Raw genomic sequence first — 26,327 nt, 5'->3', positions numbered from 1 at the left:
CCATCCAGTCTGAGGATTTGTAGAGACAGGATACCCCATCCAGTCTGAGGATTTCGTAGAGGTGAGAACTAGTGACCAGCTGCTCTGTTTCTCTGAACTTTCAGCTTTCACCCCATAATATCTGACTCTGGATTTTTATTGTTAAGACAAATTAGAACTCATGCAACACACCCTGGCTCAAAAAGTAAGATGGAGAGCAACTGAGGAACACATGTGTCATTGACATCTGGTTCCCACACACATGTGCATACACACATGTACACATACAACGTTAAACTCCCCATCTCATCTCATCCTTGGGCACATCTCCTGGGAGCTGTCCTCCCCTTGGTTGCCAAGCTTTAACCATGTGGGTCTCCTTTCTACTTTGCAAGGACAGCATCTTTGCTGCTAGCTTCAAGATTCTGAAGGGCAGCGCCTAAGCCTCGGATGGCTTTTGCATGGCCAGCTCCTCTCTACACCAGACCCCACCTGTGTGCTGCTCTAACACCCTTTTCCTAGCAGCCCTCCTCCCCACCTATGCCTACATACCATTACATGTCACTTTCTGCCTATAAATCATGGACATAATCTAGAAATTCTGTTCTGACCTTTAAACCTAGTTTAATTAGATCTCTGCTGCTATGGGATCGCGTGGCACCTTGTGTCACACTGGGTTCCCAGTACCTCATATAGTATTTGTCACGCTGATGACAGCCAGTTGACAAGTGCGTCACCTTCTGGTCTCCACAGCAACAAGGACTCAGTACAGCCTATCAGAAATCATGGGGACAGAACTATTTTGGTTTTCAGTGGTTCTCAGATGTTTTGAATATTTGTATACATTGACAGTTGGGTATCCTTAATCTGATCATTCAAAATCCGAAATGCTCTAAACCCTGAAAGCTCCGGGGCACCGCGTCAATGCTCAGAAGCACATTGCATCGTTTCAGACATCCCCAGGTAAGGGAAGATAACGTTGCATCATCACATTTTCCCGCTTAGCACCTCCTGTTCCGGAACACGAAGGTGAGTAGGTGAGTATTGCAAGGTGCCTATACTCGGGAACCTCACCATCTGAACAGTGAAGGAGTTAAATACACAGCAATAATAACTTGTTAGGGACAGGAGGCCTCCTTTCTCTACATCTATGAGCTTAGTATCTTGGGTGAGGAACCTGAGCTAGAGGCGGGAAAGCGGATGTTGATACATTTGACACTGCCTTGCAGTCTGTCATTATGGGCCCATTTGTCTTTCCCCAACTGAGGAAACTATTCTGCATGCGGGCAGAGGCTAAACAGTGGCTGGCACATACTTGGGTCTGATAATTACTGAATTACCTAATTAATAAAATGAATCGTGTCTGATAAGCAGGAGCCAGGAGGACATGATGTGAAGGAGGAGGAGGCTAGGATTTCTGCAGAACTGCGGCAAGCTTGAGTAGTTGCCCATGGGTTACTACACAGATTAAAAGGAATCAGTCAGGGGAGACAAGAACTAGAAAGAAAAGCCTGTAGAATCAATGGCCAGAACATACAAAGAAGAACCTCCTGGACTCCGGCTAAAGTTCGCTGTTTTAGGCTTCTATTATAAATTCAGAATGGATAGCACATGCTTGATGACTAATTTCATGGTGCGGTCAGTCATAGCGCAAGGAGTCTTAAAAAAAACAGAGCCAGGAGAAGAACATGTCTTCAGGGAAAGCTAAAGTAATCAGGACAATGTCTTGGCAGCCTACTTGGAGCTGGGCTCTAGTCAGAGGAGAATAAAGGCTCCATGTGAACCCCATTTTCACACGGCTCCCAAGCAAAAACAAAGAGCTCAACTCAGCCATTCACCAAGCTCAAACAATATAAGGGCTATAACACTGGATATGGAAATCAGTGCAAGACACAAAAATGAAGCCTACCATCATTTGCCTAACAGTTAGCGGAAAGTGTATCATATAATCCGTTCAACCATCTTTCTTTCATTGAGTTTATCTGATGTTCCCCGGTCCACCGCTTAGCCATTCATTATTATTCTTCATAAATCTCTGCATGATAGGAACTGAGAAATAGAGATGAAAACCACGGATGACCTTTTCCTACAAAGTTTGTAGTATAATAGATTCCTCCAAAACCCTTCCTGTTGGAAAGTCTGAGAGAATACAGTGTAGTTGAAAATCCTTAATAAAGTCCTGAGTTCATACATATCCTAAGGAACCTCCACAAATATCACACTTTGAATCAAGATAAGAACTATCACCATCCCTGATTTCTCATCTGTGAAACAAGATTTTAAATAATACTTTCCTTGCATGAGTCTAACAGCTATAACAAGTCTAAGCAATGCCAGGCGAGGGGCCATATTTAAAGATTAGCTTCCAGTCAACCTTACTAAATAGACCTATGTACAAAGCAGGCTGCACACAATAGAGCCATCCTCAGTGGTGGAGGTGTGAATGAGCCAGCTCGACGTTTGACGTTGTGAGCATGGCAGAGCTGTCCCCATTACTCATCTGTCATGTGGTGGCAGGGGTGAGGAAGAGATGCCTCCCCATCAATGCTTGAGGTTTGTGAAAGAGCTGCCCCAGTCCCCCACTAGCTGCAATACTTAGGAGAGCAGGCCTTGCATCTTGCATGAGCAGCAAAATAGAGCCAACCCCTTCAGTAGATATACAGTTGAGCCAGCCCCCAAGTTGTGAGCACAGGAGAGCTGTTCCCATCACTCATCTGCCATGTGCCTTACCTCCCCTTCTGCCCATCAACACCTGAGGTGGGTGAGAGAGCTGGCCCTGGCCCTCATCAGCTGTAGCATTCAGGAGAGTGGCCCCTACGCCATGAAAGCAGAACTGGCCCTATCAATTGCTCATTGCTATGAGGCATGAACTAGTCAGGGCAATGCTGGAGAGCTCACCCTGGTGGTGAGGACAAGGGAGAGCTGGCGGGCCGACCAATGCTGCAAATACCCAGGCCCAGACGAGGGTTATGAATCGGCCCAGTCCACCATCCACTGTAATATGGAGTGGGGGGGGGGGGCGTTACCTAGGTCTGGCCTAGGAGCCACTAGAAGCCACTTCTCTGCAGTGTGCCGGTGGCTGGGAGCTTTGGAATGAGGGAGGGACACAGTGTGAGGTTAGGGCTTTGTGACCGGGCGAGTGTTTCAAAGGCAGGATTCTGAAAACGTGAAATAAGAGAGGTATTCTAGTGCATTCGTTTCTCCTGACATGGCTGCCCTTGTGAAAAGGAGGACACACGGTGGCTGTCGTATGGCCCCTGAAGTCTAATTTAAAAGGACAGGAAGACGTTTTGAAGTGATTTAAACTGAAGTCATCGGATTGCTTTAGATCTAAAATTCTATAGGATATAGATTTCAAAAATTTCCTTCTCCACAGTTGCTCCTCCCTCCCGCCAAGCACTCCAACCAAGTGGACTGGAGTTTCCGGGCGTCCCCGCACCCCCAGATATCAGGGCAGAACCAGAGGAGCTTCCTTTGCTGCTGGTCACTCAGATGGGGTGCCTCATCTTGATTTCCTGCCCTGCAAAACTTCTCAGGGAAGAAACAAAGTAGTTTAAAAACTGGCCTTGGGAGGTCTGCCACAAAGACAAAGACACATTGACATGCTCTGTATTGTTCTTGCTACAAAGTAGAAACAGTCCGAGCAGCTTCCAGAAAACTCATTCTTGTCTTGTGTTAAGCATGGGCTATGTGCCACCCCTCATCTTTGTTAACAACAATCAAGAAGGAAACAGAATAACTAGAAGTCATCATAGAATCCCATCAGCCCTCACCCCACCCCCAACACTCGAGCCAACAATTGCTGGGTTTCTCCAGATTAGATTTCTTTACTCTCATTTCTATCCCCTCGTCCAGGACTGGTTACTTAACCTCTCTGTGACTCGATTTTCTCACCTATGAAAAGGGGTTTGGACTCCCAATAGAGGAATAGACACAGAAGTGAAGACTTAAAACAGACTCTATGAATGTTGCTACTTTTGTTGTTTTAATGACTTTCCAAGCTGCGTTCATATTTCCTCTCTAAATTTATTATTTATATAACACTAATAGTGATCTTTATTACTAATAATCTGTCACCTTACTCCATACTTCTAAATTCTCCCTGGACTTGTTAGGACGTTTAGGAAAAATGTCAAAATTTATCCCCTGACCGATGACATTCTCCTGCACCGTCCCCTTGCTCATTGGGCTCACTGGGCTATAGCCAAGATCACCTCCTGTCTTGAGACTCTGAGTCCTCTCCGAGAGTGTTTCTGTGAGTGGACAGGGTTCTTACTCAGGGGTTAAGACAAATGTCATCACCTACAAGAGGCCTTTGTTGGTCCTTCTAAACTTCCTTTGGTCCCCTCAATTCCCAGTTTTATGCTAATACTCTCTAACAGCTTTCTCTGTGACTGTTTCTGATAAGGGCTGGGAATGCATTTGACTGTTCTCAGTGCTACTATCACAGTTTTGATCTTCTCACCCCAAGTGAGGGACCTGTTTTCACTTCCACGGGAAGTGCCACTCCCTGCCCTCTCTGAGTGCAGAGTGTCCTGGACACTGTTGAATGGCTTCCAGCCCTCGAAAGCTTTGTGTTTTATTCTGCATGGGGTAGGCATAGGCCAGAGCCTTGATACAGAAGCCTGTTCCAAAATACTAGGTGTGGAAGAGACCAGTCATGTGACTGGAAATAAATTGATACCAGTATTTTAAACTTTGGTGAGACAGAGCATAAAAAAGCTCCCTTCATATACCACCCTTCCAGAAGACCAAGTCTGGTTCCCAGCACCTGGCTCCGACTCCAGGGTGATCTGACCCCCAAGCTTCAGATGATAGCTGCACACAGTGGCTCATACCCACATACCAAAGCACACATATGCATAATTAGAAATAATCAAAATAAATCTTAAAATCGTTTTTAAAAAGTTCTCTTGTGAGGTAGAGGTAGAGTGGCCTCTACATTCAAGCATTTGAGGCTAGCTTGCACTGGATAGTGGGACTCTGTCTCAAACACAAACACACACACATATACACACATACACATACACATATACATACACACACACACACACACACACACTGTACTAAAGATTTAAGTGAGACAGTGGTAGACTCCTATGCATACACTTACAGGCTCTTCAGAGGCCCCATATGTGGGTATTTTCTCTATTCCTGATCAGGATTACCTTCTGCTACTTTTTAATGGGAGAAAGCCATATTTATAGCTCATGAATAAAACCTTGGCCAGCCCTGCTAAGTACTGACAGTGACCTAAAGCTAACCGTTGCCCAGGGACCAACCTGCCTTGTTCACACAGACTCTGACTGCTGATTCAAGAGGGATGCCAGCCAGCATGGTTTGCATGAAAGAACAATGAGAAGGAACATTCACTAAAGAGCTCGATCCCTGTGGCGAGCTAACGAGACATTAAGAGTTCAGCTACAAACAAGGATGGTGAGGTTGTGATGAAGAAGTAGCTAAGACTCCCTGGGCGCTATCCATGCACGGTTTGGTGTATACACTGGTCCCCACAGTATGGCCAAGGAAATAGCATCATATGTCCATTTGCAGATGTGAACATCAAAGCTCTGACATGGTGCCCCTCCTCTCCAGTGTGGAAGAGGGGCTTGGTCTTCTTAGTGTTCTGACTCTGGAAGTGTACGTGTTCTGTTGCACAGCATTGCTTCTCATATTTTTACACAGGGTAGGAAGAGGCACAGAAATGAGCGACGGCCACCTTTGATGACACTGAGCTCTTATCAAGATAATTATGTGTGACACTCCCCCACCAATACAGCAAAAATGCAAACACTTCATCTTCAAAGATCAAGGGCAAGTGTTCTCATTTAGAGAGAGGTGATATTCTATGGTTAAAGTCCTGTCCTAAGAAAGGTTAAAAATCCTGTCTGTTTTACATAAGAATCATGTTCAGCTGGGACAAATGGCTGAAACGTTGGGATATGGAGGTCAATTTTTCTCCCAATTTATTTTGAAAGACTGATCAGTATACAGAATGGACTGGAGAAATACTTGTTAAATGAATTAAAATCCGATCCAACAAAGAAAGAAAGGTACTGAGTATTCCAGCCACTGAATTCCACACCAGTAGAGGTTCGGGAAGCAGGGGCCTCACATTATTCTATCCTTTGGGATGCTGTATGATAGCTCAGTGAGCCGCTCTCCGGATGCCAGATTCTGTAATGAACACTTGGCGGGCCTTGTCTCATTTCGCTGTCGCACAAGACCAGAAACAGGCTTGCAGCAGTTAAGGCAGGCTCACTATTATAAATGTGTAGTGGTAGGGCTGGAATTCAAAACCCACGCTTTTATTATCTTCATGCTCATGGCCTGGCTATATTAGAAAACTGCCAGGTTCTTTCCCAGTTATGATAAATCTGTGCCGAAATTTAATATCTGTATTGAAGGTCAGTACATGAACAAGGAAGATTTTCTTTCCCAGCAAGCGCCAGTTTCCATGGAAATTGTATCTAAGGCTGCTGGGCATGATGACAGTTATATGTTCAAGCTAACATCTGTCCTGTCGTTGACAAGGCAAAGTCCAAACTCCTTAGCAAGATTTTAATATACAGTCGCCTGCCCCTCAGTCTCTCTGGGAATTACTTGAGAATCCCTTGCAAACACCACCGCTACAGATGCCCATAACACTTTATAAAATGATTAGTATGTATGTAGAACCTACACATCTACTCCCATACACTTACCTCACCTCTAGCTTATTAACATGCCAGGGTGGTACCTACCCATGTAAATAGCTGTGATACCATATGCTAAGAGAATAAGGACAAGAAAGTGGTTTTTTTTTTCCATGCTTAGCACATAGAATTTATTCCAAATTTTTATCTAAGGTTTATTTGGATCTATAGATCGGAGCCCACAGGTACAGATGGATATAGTTTATAATCTGAATGTATCGATTATTTTTCCACAACAGGATACTTTGTTCTATTTATCCCTCTTTATTACCATCTATATTAAACACATTTTCCCCATCTTGGTTTTATTTATTTTTAGTTTTTCTTCCTTTACTTTTTGAGACAGGATCTCACTATGAGCCCAGACTGTCCCTGAACTTGTGTCAATTCTCCTGCCTCAGGCCTCTTAGTGTTTGGATTACAGCCATGTGCTATTGTACCTAATTTTATTTCTATCTCGACTGTTCGTCATGTCATCCATCCATCCATCCATCCATCCATCCATCCATCATCCAGCCACCTGTCAGAGGTGTGGGTTACCACGAGGAACACCCTGCTCAGATCTCACTTCCGTATTACAACGGCACGAAAGAGGCTAAGTGGACCTACCTACCCCTATTGTGTAGGACAGAGCTCAAGTTACTTCGTCTTCCATGAATGCACTGGAGTACTATGGTTCTTCTTTATCTCCTTTGCCTTTCATTCTTATGTGCCTATATCATAATTCATATATAACAAAAAGTTGAGATGGGAGTTGTGTTCTGAAGCCAGTGTGATGGGGAAGAATAGTCACAATTGCCTTCATGAATCCTGTAGGAAGGTAGGGCCGCACAGGAAACTGTCTCCCGAAGGCCCCTTACAGCTCTTGGGGTAAAATGACTTGCTGTTGCTGTGGTTAAAATGCCGGAGAAATCTTCATTTAGTGCCAGTATGCCCGGCTCAGTTACACTCATTCTCAGATATTTCCAGAACGATGGCTGTGAGACCAGGCTGACTCCGAGCACTACAGAGGACACGGCCACTTCAGCTGCCCCTCCGGGTCTGTGATCACTGAGTGGCCAGTGTGAACCGCTGCGAGAGCCTTCCACGTTACCACCTCTTTCACAGAACTGCAGCTTTGCTGACCCACCTTGCCCTCAGCGCTCTCAAATGGACTTATACTAGGAGTTTCCAGAGTGCATGAATTATGTCTAGCACAGCACAACCAGACTCTGGCAGCACAGGGCCACTGCAACAGTCCCTGGGTGTACAAGGTACGTCACAAGGCTCCTGTCTGCTCTTCAACCCATGTCTATACTGTCCACATTCTGATTCCACTCAACTCTCTTGGTCCACAAAGACAGGTTATGTCACACACCTCCTGTCCCCTCCTATAGCATCTCTTCACTAGAAGTACACCGAGCAAACATTCCTCCTCTACACTGGACTCTAGTGTTCCCTCTTCATTGATGGGTTGAGTGGATTAACAGCTCTACAATCAATCCTCATCCTTTTGCATGCGAGTCCTCAGTATCCCTCAGTCTGACTCTGGACTCGGCCAGTGTGGTACTTTGAGCACTGGATGGTGAGTGAGAGTCACACAGGGAAGGCTGGGAATGTGCGAGTGTTAATGCTACTGTCTGGCTTGTCTGCTGTCCCTGAGAAGAGAACGTTTCTGTCTCGTGATGACGGTCAGTGCCAAGTCTACATATCCAGTCCTAGGGCTATTCCCAGTCAGTCAGCTTCCAGCTGAGCTGCAGACATGTGAGCAACTCCTGCCAGCACTACTACCAGGCCGATAACACATGCGCTGTCCCCAAGAATTTGTGGTATTAGAGATCTGCATAGAGAAATGCTTCCCTAAAGCCTTCCCAGTCCCTCCTGAGGAAATATGGCCACACTCTCACTGGGGCCACTCTGAATCATGTGGTTCCTCTATTATAGATACCATGCTTGACGACTATGAACATCTGAAGGCAGAGTTGAAACAGGCTGGTGTGTCAGCTCGCTTCTCCTCCTGATACTGCCCTTGCCAAGAACATCCCCATGAGGGGGTGAGGCTTAGTCAAAACAGTCTGGGCACCTCGGAATTGATCGTGCCTTAGCAAGTGGGGCATTTCTGAAGCTAGGCAACTAGGGCCATAAAGTGAGGGCTGCAGCAGCAACTTTGCAGCCCCCAAGAGGCATGCAAAAGAGCAAGCCCACAAAAACCAGGCGGCTCAAAGGCAGGCACTTCAAAGGCTCAAGAGATATTATTTGGCTAAGTGAATTAATGACTCGACTCTTTCATAACAACATTCTCAGGAGGGGGCATGAGAAATAGAGCATCTTTTACCCGTTTCCAACTCCTAACACCATAGCTGCCCAGAGCATTCTTTAGCTTCTTATTTGATTTGTAACCAAGAAGGGCCAATGTTATAATATACTAAACCCACCTGGACAATTAAGAAATCTCAAACACCTCAGAGGATGATACTTGCAACTTAGCATCGGTGCCGCTGTTAGATGCATCTTATTTAATCTTTTATTTAAAACCAAGATTTGCGGTTTGCCTTCTAAGTCTGTTCTTCCTGCAGCCTTTCTGGGGGATACACATGCTGGCTTTTGGGCTTTTTGCCTGTGCTTGAGAAGGCCCATGAGTGTCCCCCAGTGGAGGAAAGGAACAGGTACTCACCTATCTGGAAGCAGGGGGCCCTCCTTCGCAGTCACTGCAAGAGCAAGAGGAAAAGGGGGTGTTGATGGCAGGCTGGTTAAAGGAAATGATGCTCTCACGCTGGTACCCAGAGGACTGTCTGTCTCTGCACAGCCACACATACCTACACTCCGTGGTGCCCTTTAAGGACACGTTGGCTTCCTTAAGGACAGGACCCTCTGTGTAGGCTTAACCTCTGCATTGCTTGTTCTGACCACATGGCCTGAGAGAGAGACTACCCCACATGTGATCTAAATGACACTGAGATTTACTGGGCATGTGCTGTATGCCAGGCATGAGTAAAATACTTTCTTATAACAATCCCCCAAGATTAGAGGCACCACAGTCCCCCACTTCACATGACAGACAAAGGAGGCTCAGTGAGTACCGGGCTCAAACTGAAATGGCTACTGGTAAGGAGCTGAGGTCCACAAAGCCTGTTTTTATTATCATAGATTTAAGTGTTTTGTTCTAGACAGCTATCTTCTCTTTTGAGGCAATAGTTCTTTAATGTTTATAAAAGACACTGTTGGAAGCAGAAGCAGGCAGGTCTCTGGGTTTGAGGCCAGCCTGGTCCGCGTGGTGAGTTCCAGGATAGCCAGGGCTACACAGAAAAACCATGTCTCAAAAAACAAACAAAATAATGGTTTGTTTTTGTTTTTTTTTTTTTTAAATCACACTTAGTCTTCCCTGATGTGGAGCTGGCCACATTACCATCACACACCTAGGAAAGCTCTGTCCCTGACTGGGGACTTTCCTTTAAAGGGTAAGGCTGCAGGTGACCTGTAGTGAATGTGTGGTTCTCCATGTGTGGGTCCCCAGATTAGCATGCCACTACACACTTAAAAGGCAAATGCCCAGGCTCCCACAAGATGAGAAACTCCGGGGATGAGGTTTTTAAAGTCCCCGGGTGATTCTGATGCTGGCTTCAGAGCCAGTGAGTTAGGGAGATTCAACTGTGAAGCTGCTCAGAGCAGACAAATGAACAACCAACATTGTATTAGCTCTGATACCCCACCAGTGATCTGCTGTACTGATGGCCACGGCAAAAACAAACATCACCGCGCGGCACCCACTGCACAGCGCGTGAAGAGTGCATTCCCCTCGTGTTCAGTGGGGGAGCAAGGAAAGGTGTTTCGGACATTAGGAGGAGGATGCCGAGGGAGGAACAGAAAGGACCAGAGGTGTTCCCCTAAATGGCAGAGGGAGGGACAAAAAGAACACAGAAACATGGCTTCTGAGGATGCGTCACATCCTACAGAGGATGCAGGGCACAGGGCACAAGGAGACTTTAGTAAATATGTGGGGGCAAGCTTAAACTGACTTTGCCCCATCCTTTCTTCTTCTTCCTCCTTCACTGACTGTTTACAGCACAGGTTGTGCAGCACACATAAAGGTTCATTACTTCCTTACTTGGAAACTTTTTATTTTCTTCCTCTTGGGCAGGTTCCCAGTGATGCAATGCAGTACTCCCAGGGAGAAGTGGGCTGGCTCGGGAGTGATAAGGGACCAATTCCTACCCCCATGTATCATTTCACGGGCAAACTGCCACAGCTGCACACACAGACAGCAGTAAAAATGTTCAGCCCCTTGGAAGACCAGCTTGCTACACGGAAGTGGGGTGGAGAGGGAAGAGGCATGTGGTCCAGGCGCTGGGCTAAGACTCTGGCTGGTGTGGGTAGGAACTGTGTATTATCTTCTTACCTTCTTTCAGGGTCGTGGAGAGAGCAGTCGTCCTTTGGAAGGCCTGCAGGTTCACAAATGGGGGTTTTGCAGGCTTCAGGGGAGGCGGGCCGAGGGTCTCAATGGAAGGCAGTGGCTTTGTTTTGGGAAGCTGGTGAAGCCTGCTCTCTGTCTTTTCTGAGGATGGACATGAAAACACGCAGGGTGTTATTTACATTGTTAGGTAAAACTGACCCGTTTGCTGGCCCCCTGACTAGTCTCCGTCCGGCAGTGAGAACATGCGGACCGGGACACGCACCTGCACACATTGCTGTCTTGCTGACCCTCAGTGCGGCCCACTACTGTTCCTCTGCTATTCCAGCACACCCTGGATTCCTAGTTCCAGATTCTCTTCCCAGCACACAGCCCTGTCCTACTTCTCAATCTCTAGTGCACACATCTTCCGCTCACATCTTCTCGGGACCTCAGCCCTGGCTTTAAAAGCCATCAGCGACTCGCTCATATCCGAGACTTTGTCTGCCCCTCCTGACTTTGGGACGCTGACTCCTTTCTTACCAACGTCTGCTCATTCTTTTAAGGCTGAACTCCAGGGATGGATTCCTAAAAATGTCCTCTTGAGTTTCCCGGAACCAAGGCCAGGACTAACGCTCTCTAATCTCCACGCTCTGGTGTATTGCTAATGGTACTGCATCTGTGCCATGGCCGGGAGCCTCTGCGGGGACTCTTTCCTAGCTTATGGGAGGGACCGTGACTGTTCACTGAAAAGACTCGTCAAGCGCGGGCTGAGCAAATAGCACGGGACTGTAGAGCAGACTAGGAATTGATCCCTGAGTTTCCAGGGCTCTGGCTTCAAGGTTCTTAGGATCTATGAACTCAGTGTCTTCAGATTGTCTCCACAGCCCCCATAGTGTGTATCTCTGCTTTCTGTATTCATAAATACGACGCCAACAGGAATCCCATGATTATACATGAAAAATCATAGGTCACGTTTCTTTTGACAGAAAGGACACAGCGTTTTTAATAATCAGGGGATCTTCATTCTTGGTTCACACAACGCAATAGTTGTCTATGCAGGCCCAAGCTAAACAAGCAGACTGTGTTCCACATGTGCCTCTGGGAAGTCCGTGTCCTCCACAAGCTAAGATGGGTGTGGGGGGGCAAGTTTCCTTCTTGCCCTTCCTTTAGAGGCCACGTCTCCAGAAGCTCAGGGCTAAATTACTCCCTTCTTAGGCTATAACTGTAAGTTTGTTGAAATGTTGGAAATTTTAGTTTTAATAAAATCAAGAAGACATAATCAATTATTAGCTGGATATGCACCCCCCCCAAGCATTGGGCTAAGCTGATCTGCATGGCTATCACTAACCGCTCCCGGACTAGCTGCGTCTGAGAGACGACCCTCCCCTCCTTTGCTTTTCCCTATACAGCTTTCTTTCCAGCCACCTTGCTTCCCATCGTCATCAGCACCTATTTATTTACTGTGTTCCAGGCGTTATTGTAGGAGTTGGAGAGAGAACTGGGGGCAGAAACAAATAGAGTCCTGGCTTCAGGGATGCTCATCATAATAACAGAGATTAATGATACAGAAGGAATGAACAAAGAAAGGAGTCCTGGAGGGCTACCTGGGGTGGAGACTGTAGGCTGATGAGCTAGGGGAAGATAAGTCAGAGATACAAAAACTAACATGCAAGGCCATTGAGGGCATAGTACTTTAGTTTCTATCCTAAGGACAAGGGGAAGCCTTAGGGTGTGTGGGGGTGATCCGCTCATACATCAAGCCATCCGTCAGTTCATCCGTCCATCCAATCAATCAATCAATCAATCAATCAATCAATCACAAAATAAATATGTTTTGAAGACTTAACTTGATCTTGTTCTTGGGTGACAAGGCGGTGGGTGAGATACATTTTATGCTCTGAAAACACCACCTTACAGAGGCAAACAAGTGTGTGACACCTTACTGGGGAGAGGCAAGGGCCATGAGCAAACCACAGAACTGTGAGAAACCCAAGGGTAACAGGAACCACGAAGATGATTTAAAGAGTCCACTCAGAGCAGGGGTCACTGCAACAGAGACTACGAAAGAGGACGGGGTCATGGTCAGGGACCATGCAGAAGAAATTTCTGGGCAGATCTGTGCCAAGTCCTGGGACAGAACCGGCGTCTTATGTCTAAAGACTTCATGGTAAATGAATCAGGAGATAAAGAGGATGGAGGAGCAGGCCAGCACCAAACTGTGTGAGGCACTGTTAGAAGGTCAGGCAGATTTCGAGCAGCAGGGTGATGTGACCTCATGCTAACTGAGAGGCTCACCCTGTCTGTGGTGGTTGAGGTGGCGGTGGGGGGGGGCGGACACAGGAACACGGGAGACAGGGAACAGGTGACTGGACTGGAACAGAACACTAGGGGGCAGGAGTGGGAGAGTAGGGAAAGCAGCAGATAATGGTCCAGTGAGAGAAAAGTATGGTAGAGACTAGACCCTGGGCAGAGACGGAAGTTGAGGGACGCTGAACATACTTTTAGGGTAGAGCCACAGGTAGTTGATGAATTCAAAGCAAAGAATGGAAAGATCAGGAGATAGGAGATTCCCCCTTAGGTTTTAACCCTGAAATGATGAGTTTTGTGCCGTTTTCTACCCAGAGAAGGCTGGTGATGAGTTTGACTCATGCTAGAACATACGAAGCTTTAAGAAGTTTATAAACCACCCGTGTTGGGCTGGAGAGATGGCTCAGCAGTTAAGAGCATTGCTCACTCTTCCAAAGGTCCTGAGTTCAATTCCCAGCAACCACATGGTGGCTCACAACCATCTGTAATGAGGTCTGGTGCCCTCTTCTGGCCTGCAGGGTCTGGCCTGCAGGGATACAGGCAGGCAGAGTACTATGTACATAATAAAGAAAGAAAGAAAATAAAAATAAATAAACCACCCGTGTTCACACAGCTTGTAGTAGGTAGAACTGGGATTCAAGCCCAAATTCAGTCAAACTGTGCCACCATGCAATTATGGATTAAGCACCTGTTCAAAACCTGAGAATACAATTTAACAGGTATGCCAACTAAAAAACCCAAGACTACAGTTTAACCGATATGCCAAACATAGCCATGCTGTATTTCCATTGCAAAGGCTGTATCTACCTCAAGTCTGCAGGCTCGGTGTGAGAAAGGCACAATGGTCTTGTCTTGGGTCCCACGGGGACTTGGACTTGATTTCTTACCTGGAACCAGGCTGGTAAGCTCGCATTCATAAACAGGCTGGCACGGGCTGCTCCTGGGGCTCCCCTCAGCTCCAGGGCTTTCTGTGCTTTTCCTGCTGTGCTGAGGAAGTGGCAAAGGGGAGGGTTCAGAGGCCATGGGTGATTTTCCCTGGACCATCATACGGCTCTGGGGAGGAAGGGTCTGGACTCCTGTTGCCTCTGGGCCCTTTTCGGGTTTTCTATGAGCAAGTGCGGTGGTTTTCTGTCCTTCAAGATGGAAGGTCTTATTCCCACAGTTGGTAAGGGGAGGAGCTGGGGACAAATCACTCTTCTGAGATGAAAATTGCTCCCAGTTCCAAAGCTTATATCTGAAGCTGCTGATGCCCATTCCTTTGCCCTCGCTGGATGTCACTGCTCTTGATTTACTCACATCCAATGGCATGGCAGCTTTCTGGGAATTTCTTGCAGGACACATAGCAGATTTTTCTGGAGGTCCAGAGGAACTTGAATTCTTCTGAATATCACCTCTCTGGGTCGACTTTGTTTTCTGGCTTTTAAGAGGCCGGGACACTTCGGCAGAAGAATAAGATAGGGGCTGATGATGGGGGGATGAGAGACGCTTCCTGCTAGCCAGACTCTGAGTTGGCTGTGTGTGTCCCCTGTCCTCCTTTCGAGAAACACTAGCTGGTAACTTAATAGGTCCTGGAAGAGGTGGGGCATCAAACTTTTGAAATTTGGCTCGAAGTTCCTTGAAGTTGCTTAGTCCTTCCTAAAGCACAAAGAGGAACAGAAGTGTCTGGTTACCCTGGGGAAATGTGCAGCACGATCAGCTGACTTCATTGTACTTGTTAAAGGTCTCCCATGGTCGACGTGACAGAACTGTTCCCCAGGTGAGCGATACTAGCCAGTGCTGCTGCTGTCAATGTGGATGGGTGAAACCATTTTCTCCCTCTTAAACCTGGCCATGTTGGATGTTCTCATGGCATAGAAGGACCAATCAGAGACAGCACTAGCAACTGATACATAAACATTTTTGGTGTTTTAGTAAGACAGGGTCTCACTATATGCAACCCTGCCTGACCTGCACAGAGATCCGCCTCTGCCTTCTGAGTGCTGGGATTAAAGGCGTGCGCCACCACATCTGGCTGATAAGCCTTTTGATGGCTTCTCTCTTGAGAAAAATAGTTAAAATCTGCTTTGGCCTAGAACCTTATATTGTCTCTGTTTGCTCAGAAGATAATGGAATTTTATCTCCGCACGGAACAATTGAAACATGACTAGTCTTCTACAAAGGGGTGTTTACAGTTGATCTGGAGTCTTGCCCCACCTTCTACCCTGACCTACTTGAGTCATAACGTGCACTCCCATCCATTTGTCAAATATTTCTTTGCACTTCCCTGCTGATTTTCAGCCCACTCTCCGTCAAGACTGCCTCTAGGAGGCCCAGGAGAGCCAGCAGCTTCCCTGCTCCCTTGATGCTTTTGCATCTCCTTGTGACTTGGCTGTTGTAAGAGCAAACTTCAGAAGGCTCGCGTCTAAATCTGACTCTGTCCTTTCTCATCCAGGCAAATTCTACGCACAGCCCTGTCTTAACTTCTCTTGCAGTTGTATAAGATTATACAATATTATATGCTAGAAGGATTGCGTTACTACACAGAAAGTGTCCAATGGAGGGGATACATAGTAGGACTATGATTAAACCAAAGTTCCAAGGGGCCAGACTATTTTTTTGTTGTTTGTGGTTCCCTTTGGAGCACAGCTCGAATCCAGCACATGAAAAGGGCTTTTGGTAATGGCAGCCCAGGCTTAGGGCAGAAGGTAGGTGTGGGGGACAATGCGGGAGTGTCCAGGACTATATAGGGAACTGGCTGTTAGTCCAGCCTGATAGGCTTGGTACTTTTCCTACTGTTCCACCTTTTCCTATTAGTGCTCATTTATTTTGGTAAATGCATTCTGGCATCTTTTGTTGGCATGGGAGGCAAGAGGACATTTAACGGAGCCACTCCAAACACGAAGAGCCATTATTCTCTCCTGATCACGTTTCAAGTTTTTTTTTTCTTTCCTCCTTTCTTACTTCATGTACACAGGCCATTGTCATGGCAGTGACTTTAGATTTTGCCAGCGGAGGGAACGCTGGGTGACCTTTCTGCGCCATGTTTACAGTTGACTCACACCTGCTCCTGGGAAGGGAGGGAAGCTGACAGGCATTGGAAGGCAGGTGGCTGCAGGCTGGTTGGTGAGCTCTCCTCATCCCACTCGGATACATACCTCCATCCCAGCGCACGCTTTAGTTCTCTCTGCAAATTGCCAGTGACTGAATACTTGAGTCCACAGATCAGCTAAAGCATCTCCATGTCCTCTCTCCTGATGTGGCAGAAGCCTGAACTGGCAGTAGCATCAGGGAGCCTCAGGGTGAAGTCCTGGCTTAGTCCTTCTCCAGTCAGGTGCCTTATGAAAACCTTTTGATGACTCTAAGTCTATTTTCCTTACTATAAACGAGGACTTATTCAAGCGCCTAAAATATGAGGGTTAGGAGTTCAAGGCTAGCCTAAGATACTCGAGGAGCCCTGTTCTCATAAATAGAACAGGCTGGCTGAGGCGGAAAAAGACATGTACTTTCTCACAACAGTTCAGGATCAAATAAGATAACAGACATACATACTTCTGAGTGAGTAGTTATAACATACAGTACATGGTCTTACCTATTGAAAAGATTTCAGTTTAGTACCACGAAAAAGATTTGTTGTGCAAACAGTCTCCAGGACCCTGCAGCTTACAAAATGGAGGCTCTCCATCCCGTAAACAAGAGCTCCACAGTCCCCTCCCACTTCGCTTTCTGACGCGTTGAGTTCGACTCTTGCGGGTAAATAAACAAATGAAAAAATATAGCATTTGTCTCATTGTGTCTGGTGACTTAACTTAGCGCAATACCCTCAAGGTTCAGCCGTGTTATAGTGTTAGAATTTCCCCTAGCCAGGCAAGCTAGCGCACACATGAAGTCCCACTATTTGGTGGGTGGAAGCAGGAAGCTCTTCTGTCGAGGCCAGCCTGGGTTATGTACTTAGGTTCTTTTTCTATTTTAGTTGCTGGGAATTAGACCGCTCTAAAACACCGTTTCGATGTCCTGCTTGCAGGTCTCTTGGGTCTGTCCCCAGATGTTGAGCTGCTGGATCATCTGGCAATTCTATTTTTAAATTGTTTCGCTAAAACCTCCCTGCATACTGCTTTCCATGGCAACCACATCATTTTATGTTCCCACACAATGGCACACGGGCTTCTTATTTATCAGCGTACTCACCAACTTTTCTTTTTCTGGATCCCAGCAGGCGTGAACTGGCCCGTGGTTAAAGTAACGCCACCATGATTTTTTTTTCTTTATTATCTGAAGCCATGTGAACTAGAAAGCTATTACTTGGTAAGATTTAATCTTTGTTGGAGTGATTGTGCAAAGTAGGAAATAGAATGGTGCATTTGGTAACCTTCAAACCAAGGACCTCTGCAAAGAGCACTGGTTCAGGATGGGGGCAAACCTGGCTATGCTTGGGTCATTTCCCCTTTCCATAGATGTTCATTAAGTACCTACTATGTAGACAAGACTCTGTTTTCAGCATCAAAAGCCTCTGCTCTCAGATGTCACAGTATACTATCAGGGAGATGGAGATTGTAAGTAAACACACAAGCAAACCTTAGGGGCAGGAGCCAGGTGGGGAATTAGGAAGGCGTGGCAATGGTCTTCTTCACTGTTTTGCTCCATCACATGCCAGAGTGGGTGTTGGTCTCAGTTTGGTGATCATCACACCTCTTCAGCAAGACACTGTTTCCTTCTCCTTGGTGGGCATGGGGAACAGATGTGATTTGGACTTTTCTGTTTAACACTCTCTGAGATTTCAAAGTTGAGATCATCAGGTAGGTGGCATGGGGGTGGGGGGCTGGGAGCTAACAGTGGGTTAAAGCCTTCTGGCTAAAACCATAGCTCCCTTTTAAGGCCACCACATCTTTGTGAGCTTCCCCTGTCTTCTTGCTACTGCCACTTTGAAATGGCTTCTTGATGGCCTTTTTGCTTCGACTCTGAGCTCTTCTAATCCTTCATCTACCCAGCTGCTAGACAAATCTGTTTAACAACACGAATTTGAGCATGTAAGCGCTTACATGCTGAAAATCCTTCAAACTGACTTACTCAAGCTCTCAAGTCAGCTCCATACATTTCCTGAGTGCTGAGACCCATCCTAATTCCTCTCCCGAACTTTCTGATACCCCTGGGGCCCCTCCCCAGCAGATGGCCCATTTCTTGCCTCATTGTGTCATGTACATTGCCCTTTCTCATCTCCGTACCTTCAAATGTATTATTTCTTCTGCCTGGACTATCCACTTTTCTCCTAATCCCTCAGGTAAGCCAATCTGATTCATATCAGTCACAATATGTACTGCTTGCCTTCTAGGAGTGAGATACTCAAGTTATGATACCTAGACTCATGAAACAGACAGATACCTTGGATCACTGCAGTATACTGTAGGAAAATCATTGCATACACAGCCCAAGAGAGGCTTGGAGATGCAAAGAAACCTTCCTGGAGATGACAAGGGACAGCAGTGGGCCAACAGTGGGAGGGTGTCCAGAAAATAAGAGCCACAGGCCTGGAGGTGTGGAGCAGCTTGCTGGAGGTGGAAGAGTTAGAGGCGAGGTTGCAAACTCAGTCTTCTTAAAGCACTTGAGGCAATCGTTAGAACAGGGGACATGACTGACGGTTCTACTGAAGAAGGTGACCTACAGCAGATACACCTTCTATGTCTCCTTGATGGCAACAAGCAACACCACCTTCTCTCTCCTCCTGCTTTCCCTTGAAGGCAGCCTGACTCAGCCAGCCCAATGCCGTGAACTCTCCCTTCATGCAGAGGCCAGAACGGTCAGTGTTGCACCTCCAGGCAGTCTCTCCGCTACACCTTTCCAAGAGGAAGTGAGGGAAATGAGCCTTTGGGAGCCAAGTGTGGGAGAGGTTGTCGTGCTATGCAGCAGATGATGGCGTCCATGGGCTCCCACTTGCATACAGCATCCTTCCCAGTGTGCTTGGTAATTCCTGAGGCCATCTATGATAAACCTCTTACTGCTTAGACAGGTAACAACTGATTTGGTCGTCTGCAATGAAGATCACTGACGTAACATCAGAACTGAGAAGAATAGAAGTCTTACAACAGCTGCTCAATAAAATCTTGATAAATGGATAAAGATGTACAAGTCTTTCAGAATCTAGATTCACACACACACACACACACACACACACACACACACACACACACACACACACACACAATACCTTGCTTTCCTCTAGTCCTGAGGCTCACAGAGTCAAAAAAAAAAAACAAACCTGAACCAGTGAAAGCATGCTGGGGAAAGTCAGCAGGTCCGTGGGAGACAGGAACAGTAACTGTAACGTTTTTAACTTTCCTGGCACATCGTTGTGAGGCCAGCTTTGAGTCTCCACAGAAACACACAATCCCCTCAAATGTCGGGAGATAGCACTGAAAATAGCTTTGGAAAACATCCTGGGCACTTCGGATCTGGATGGACCAGGTGAGCAGCAAATGGTCCACTTTGGAAGCACGTGGCAGAGCCCTGCCCGAGATATTGTGGGAACAATCAAAGATAAAAGGCACGGTGTCCTCTAAACAGAAGAGGCTTATCTCTGATATGGAAAGGAGGGGGCATTCAGCCACCATAAACAGAGAAAGTACTTCTTCAGAAGGAAGCAGCCAGGATCAAACGCTTCTGAGTCCAGTTCCCTGGACTCGATGTTAGGACATCTCAATTTAGCCAAACGTGGAGAACGACACTCAGGTGTCTCCCGTACCTGCACCCGCCACATGCTGACGTGAGTGGTTCACACGCATTCACCTGCCCACACCTGTTGGGTTCCCAGGTGCAGACAGACACCAAGCACAGAAAGCCTACATGACTCCCTCAAGGTCACAGAAGGTCAAGACTGAGATTGGACTCCTGCAGCCTGGTTTTGGAGCTCCTGGTCACCACCGACTCTATGAGCTCATGTGCTCCCATGCCCCTTTGTGTATTTCAGACACATTTGATAGCTGTTTTCTGTCCTCTTCAGCTTCGCCGTGAACGCCCATGCATAGAGTCTCTATTAATCTCTTCAATAGTCCCACAATGCAAGCATGCGTATGCCCCATTTTATAGATAAGAGAATGTGTAAAGCGAGGTTAGACAGCTCCTCAAGCTTATATAGAACCATGAAGTCATTTTATTGCTACTTCGCAACTGTACTTTTGCTACTGTTATGAATCGTAATGTAAATATCTATGTTTTATTAAGGCCTGAGGAGGCCCCTGTGAAAGGGTCATGATCGTGTGACCCCCCCAAAGGAGCCTTGACCCACTGGTCTAGAACCACTGACAGAGAAAAGAACATCACATAGGAATTTCAACCCAACTCCATGTGACCCCAGGACTGCTTTTAGCCATCCTGAGAGTGTCTTTATAAATTTAGAACCAGCTTCTAATCCTTTGCTGCCTCACAGAAGTTCTAGAACTAATTGTGTATATGTCACAAGTCCATTAGAAACTGTACAGTAACCACAGCCAACCAGGTGGTTCAGTGAGTAAAAAGGCTTCCTGAGCACACCTGAAGACCTGGGTTTGGTTCCCAGACACAATGCAAAAGGGGAAACCATTGCCTGACCACATGTACACTGTGGGTCTGCACTCACACACACCATACAACGACAAGGAATAAAACAAACTAAAACAGAAATTACCTACTGACTATTTTATAAAAGCAAATTAAAATTCCAGAAAAACCTATCTCTTAAAAAGTCTTTTAAAATTTATATTTTAAGTGTTTGAGTGTTTTGCCTGCATAACTGTATGTGCACTGTGTGCATGCCTGGGCCCGGATCCTCTGGAACTGGAGCTTGGGTTATGAGCCGCCTTATGGCTGCTGGGAATTGAACTCATGTCCTCTGCAAACACGGCCAGTGCTCTTAACCACTGAGCCACGTCTCCAGCCCCCAGGAACCCTTACCTTCATTTGCTTTTTGTTGTTTATATTGACAGGGACACAACATTTTCCTGATAAAATTGAAATTAAAAAATTATAATAAATGACATAGCAAATATGCTCATGTAGTCTTGGATTCTGAGGGTGGTTCTGATGTGATGTAATCTAAAAAATACATAAATATGCATAACTAAGTAACAAAATGTAGTTTGCTGATGTCATTTTTATAAAGTAAATTTGCAGATGAGAAAAAGTCTGGTGTTAAATCACATGTCCCTTTCTGATGTTTATAAAGCATGGGATGGAAGCTACTTGGCCACATTTCTTTGCTGGGCAGAGTATCATGGTTCTCTAGATGGCCTTCCATGATGCCTATATCACAACACACCCACGAGAAAGAACAACAGGTTTCCAGTGAATTAGCTGTGACCCCACGTGTGAAAGCTGATTGAACCCCCCCATGCCAGCTGTGCCCCTCAAATGCCACTAATTTCTGAGTTCCCATAGATTGCTGAGTAGAGCTCGCCACCACAGGAAAACACAAGGGCAACATGGATGGGAAAAGCTTACGACAAGTCTGAAACCATCCCTGCTGGACAGCAAATGCAAGGACCCTGAGGGATAGGCAAGCTAAAAATCCAAGGCACAGGGAAGCTGCAGACACCAAGAAATCATGCTCTAGCCAAAGAGGGAGCCATAGCGGCCAGGTTATTAGCTAACACAGAAAGAGGGGAAAGTCTTACAAATAGTGTGGGGTCACTTTTCAGGAACACAGGCCTCGCCACTCTGAGAGCTGGATAGTAGGGAGACTGCCTGTGTTCCCGGTACCAGGGATTAACACCTACAACCCCCAGGAAAGGGTAAAAATGGCACGGAACAGCCTGAAGTCTGCTCACCTGCCCTGGAAACAATTCAGAGTAAAACCTGAAGCCCCCATGATATCAGGATAAGGTTTGATAATTGAGCCCTGTCCTCCTCAGTTAGGTATCAGGGCCCTTAAGGAGGGCTCTCCATGTGATCCAAGGAAGGAAGCTAGAACTGGGGCCTACAGGTCAAATTCTTCCTTTGTCATGTCTCCACCCATGCAGACAGGAAGCCAGTTCCCAGTGTCCAGTGTGGTCATGCGTCTCTGGGCACTCCTTTGGGTCCGCTCTGCTTGCTTATCGCCTTCTAACTTAACTCTGCTGCCCCGTGGCCTCTCCCAGCCCTCCACTCTTTACAATGCAGCAGCTCTACTCATCTCTGTTATCTTCAGCTGATAGCTGGGCCAGCTAAGCGGAGCAACCCCAAACATTCAATGCCCGCTCAGTGAAGGCAGTTATGGAAAACAGCCGCCTAACCACAGGACCGAATGTTTTGTCAATAAATACACCGTGGCATCATGAATCAGTTTGGGGCCCTCGAGATGGCTCGGTGGGGAAAAACACTTGGCTCTTAAGTCTGATGGCCTGGGTTCAAGCTGCTGACCTCATAATCATCACAAAGATGTGGTGGCTTGAATCTTTAATGACAACGCTCCCACAGAGTCGGGAGACACCTCCCCAAACCTCCCAGACTAGCTAGCCTAGAGTTTGCTGAGTGGCAGAAATCATGGAGTAGGGAGAACCGATTCCTGTGAGCTATCTTCTGATACAGACATGCACGCGCCGTGTGTGCGCGCGCACACACAATAAATAAGTCTGGTGAAGCCTGCCTGAAGTGAGATGAACGGTTTTCACTGGAGAAGAGGCTCTGAAGCCATTCTGGGCTGAAGAGTCAGCATAAACAAGAGAATGAAGGCCTGCAGGTCCCCTGCATTTCAAGGGGCAGCCAGAACACGGCAGAGGCGATGGGAGAAGAAAGATGTCCTGACGGAGGCTCTTCAGAGCCTTTACTCAAGGAAGAAATAATCTTGGTTGCTCTACAAAAGAGCATCAAGAAAGAGAAGGTATTTTGGTGCTGCAAGCCTTTCAGAGAACACAGACAAGGTTTAGTCTTTACTGGCAGATACCTTTTCTTTTAAGAAGGCCTTTCTGTTCATCAGCAGCCAGAGAAACTCTGGAACTGGAACTCAAGGTCCCAACAGTACTTGGTAGCAATATAAATAATCCATTACATCTCCAGTGTTGGAAATGAATACTTATGAGCCAACTTTCCCCCGTCAAACCCTGCACCCGGGTCTTTCACAGAACCCAGGCTTCATTGCTCTCTCTGTCTTTGGGAAGCTGCTTGGAATCTCGTCTTGTTAGGGTTTCTATGGCTGAGATGAAACACCATGGCTGAATCAACTTGGAGAGGAAAAGGTTTATTTTTCCATATCACTATTCATTATCAAAGGCCAGACAGGAACTCAAACAGGGCAGGAATCTGGAGGCAGGAGATGATGTAGAGACCATGGAGGGATTGTTGCTTACTGGTTTGCTCCTCATGGTTTGCCTAGCCTGCTTTCTTATAGAACTCAGGACCACCTGCTCAGGGATGGCACCATCCACAATGGGCTGGACCCTCCCCATCAATCACTAAGGGAATGCCGTGCAGGCCTGCCTACAACCTTCTGATGGAAGTATTTTCTTAGTTGAGATTCCTCCTCTCGAATGACTTTAGCTTGTGACAAGGTGACATAAAACTATCTAATAGGACAATTACTGAGATTCAGATTTCGGTATATGGATGTGTGTTGTGTGAGTGTGCCTGTGGATGTAGATGCTAATGCACATATGTGGAGGTCAGAGGTCAATCCTGGGTATCAGGCCTTGTTTTCCATGGTTTGAGAGCTGGTTTCTTTGTGGCTTGCAGCTTTATACACCAGGCTAGCAGACCCACTAGCTTTCTGGCTGTGGTTTCCACCTCGAATCTCACATGGTAGTGCTTATATTACAGATGTGTGCTTCCACATCTGGCTTTACGTGGGTTCCAGGGAATCAAACTCACGTTCTCATGCTTACACGGCAAGCCCTCGGAGAACGTCTTCCTAGCCTAAGGTTTAGATTTTATCTCAGTTTAAAAAAATATGTCTATAATCTTTATGCAGAAAAGATTATAGTCCAGATTATGGTCCAGATATACTTTGGGATGCAGAAGTTCTCCAATTTTCCAAAGGTGGCATATTACAGATTCTGCATACGTAAGCCCTGGCATGTTTTGCAGCAACATGCTATGCTCAGACCGACAACTGTTTCCACAGGAAAACCTGAGTGTTCATCTAAGGACCAGCAAGTACTGACCTGAAACTGTCTTGGGTTGATTCAGGTAGGGTTCTGATACCAAGACAGTTACAACAAGTCAGCCATCTTTGAGGCATGCTGCACTTGGGAAATGGGGGTGGGGCATTATGGAATCTTACAGGATTTCCCAGGAAAGCCTACAAGACTGGAAGAGGAAGAATAAGACCATCATCAGTCTGTACCAGGCACAACAAGTGATATCTGTGGCTGCAGGACGCCCCTAGCAGAGAGTCCAGCAGGCCATCTGCTTCTGCTTATATTTTCACAGTTTTTCCTCCCTGGCCATCGGCTGCATGAAACAACTCTTCAAAGACTCAGTGGCTCTAAAATACAATTCAATTTGAATTTTTCACTCTTTTTGAAAACCAGTGCTATCCATAACTCTTTAGTAAGTAAAATGCTATCTTAGCCAGGGTTTCTAGCGCTGTGATGAAACACCATGACCAAAAGCAACCCGGAGAGGAAAGGGCTTATTTCATGTCTACTTTACCATCCATTATTAAAGGAAGTCAGGCAGGGGCTTAAACTGGACAGGGACTTGGAGGCAGGAACTGAGGCAGAACCCAGGGAGGTTCTGCAAGCTTACTGACTTGCTTCTCATGACTTGATCCATCTGCTTTCTTATAGCACCCAGGATCACCAGCTCAGGGGTGGCACCACCCACAATAGGCTGGGCTCTTCATATCAATTACTAACTAAGAAAGGCCCTATGGGTTTGCCTACAGCCAGATCTGATAGAGGCACTTTGTTCAATATGGGCTTCCTCCTCACAGATGATTCTAGCTTGTGTCAAGTTGACATAAAGCAGGCTAGCACAAACGCTAACCAACTCCTTCAAGCTCCTTGATCTGGTCTCAAGCCACTGTGACATGTCCTTCCTCTTTCCATACTCTCTCTCGTACTGTGGAAGCCAGGACTTTACATAATGCTAGGCAAGTGTTCTACCATGGAGTCCCTGCCATTCATTCACCTTTCTCCGTGATCACACAGACCTGCTATGCTTCCTGGATGAGGACCACATTTTCCTGTATCCTCAAGGCCTGTGCGTCACCTGTTCGGGGTGTCTTTGCCAGATACCCATCCTTCAAATCACACTCGTTTCTTTTACAACTTGCTCAGAAACTCCCATGAGGCTGTTACCATTGCCCCCCAAAACCTCTCCTCAGACCTCTTCTGGCAACCGCTCTTAGTCTTGGATGTGTCCTGGGGACCCCTGAGCATGTCCCCACTGACCAGAATCTCTGTGTGTCCACAGTGCTTTTGGTATGGCCATCTCAGCCTCTCATGCAACAGCACACCTGGACGCAGTTGCCATTCTCTTCCCGTCTTTATCGCTTTATCACGTCGCTCAAGTGGATACTTTGCTTCCCCTGGATTCCTTGAGCTCATTTATAGCGGGCAGAGGAGGCCACTCATCCCGGAGCCCACAGGTTCTATGATGAGTGACTCCAAGTGTTCAATAAATATTTACCAGAGCAACCCTGAACGTAATGAATGAGCAGATTTCAGATAGTGGCCCGGAGGGGAATCTCATTTCAAAGAGGGCTTTCTCAGAGAACTGCCAATTAATTTCTTGCCAACAATGCACCTAAATTGCTCTTCTAATCATGGTACTGCCCTTATTAAAAATCCTTCAGTAGTCCCCCATGGCCTGATGCTAACTTACACATGTCTTAGCTACACACACAAGGCCCCGTCTGCTGATTTTTGCCATCATCCCCATCTTCTTTCCTGGTACTTCCTACTCCATTAGACTCAGCCCCGCCCCCCTCGGGAAAACCGAGTAGCCTCTGTGCGTTTGTTCACGCCACTCCCTCCACCTGGAGTGCCTGCTCCTATTGATATCCTGCGCTCATATCCATCCTCTGAGACAAGGACAAGGTGGCAGTCCCCAGAAGC

At 46.6% G+C, this 26,327-nt stretch overlaps 1 protein-coding gene across 1 annotated transcript in view; it reads right to left on the bottom strand.

The window, feature by feature from the left end:
- The window catches only part of Fyb2 (FYN binding protein 2), a 107,632-nt gene that overhangs the window by 53,234 nt on the left and 28,071 nt on the right, over window positions 1-26,327 (bottom strand). Inside the window, 3 exon segments of the mRNA XM_013348492.2 lie at window positions 9,328-9,361; window positions 11,050-11,205; window positions 14,238-14,985. Coding sequence (XP_013203946.1) covers window positions 9,328-9,361; window positions 11,050-11,205; window positions 14,238-14,985 — 938 coding nt within the window.

The sequence above is a fragment of the Microtus ochrogaster genome, chromosome 10 (genome assembly GCF_000317375.1).
Source record: "Microtus ochrogaster isolate Prairie Vole_2 chromosome 10, MicOch1.0, whole genome shotgun sequence".
NCBI classification, from domain to species: Eukaryota; Metazoa; Chordata; class Mammalia; order Rodentia; family Cricetidae; genus Microtus; species Microtus ochrogaster.
This window is presented reverse-complemented; position numbering and strand designations above follow the sequence as displayed.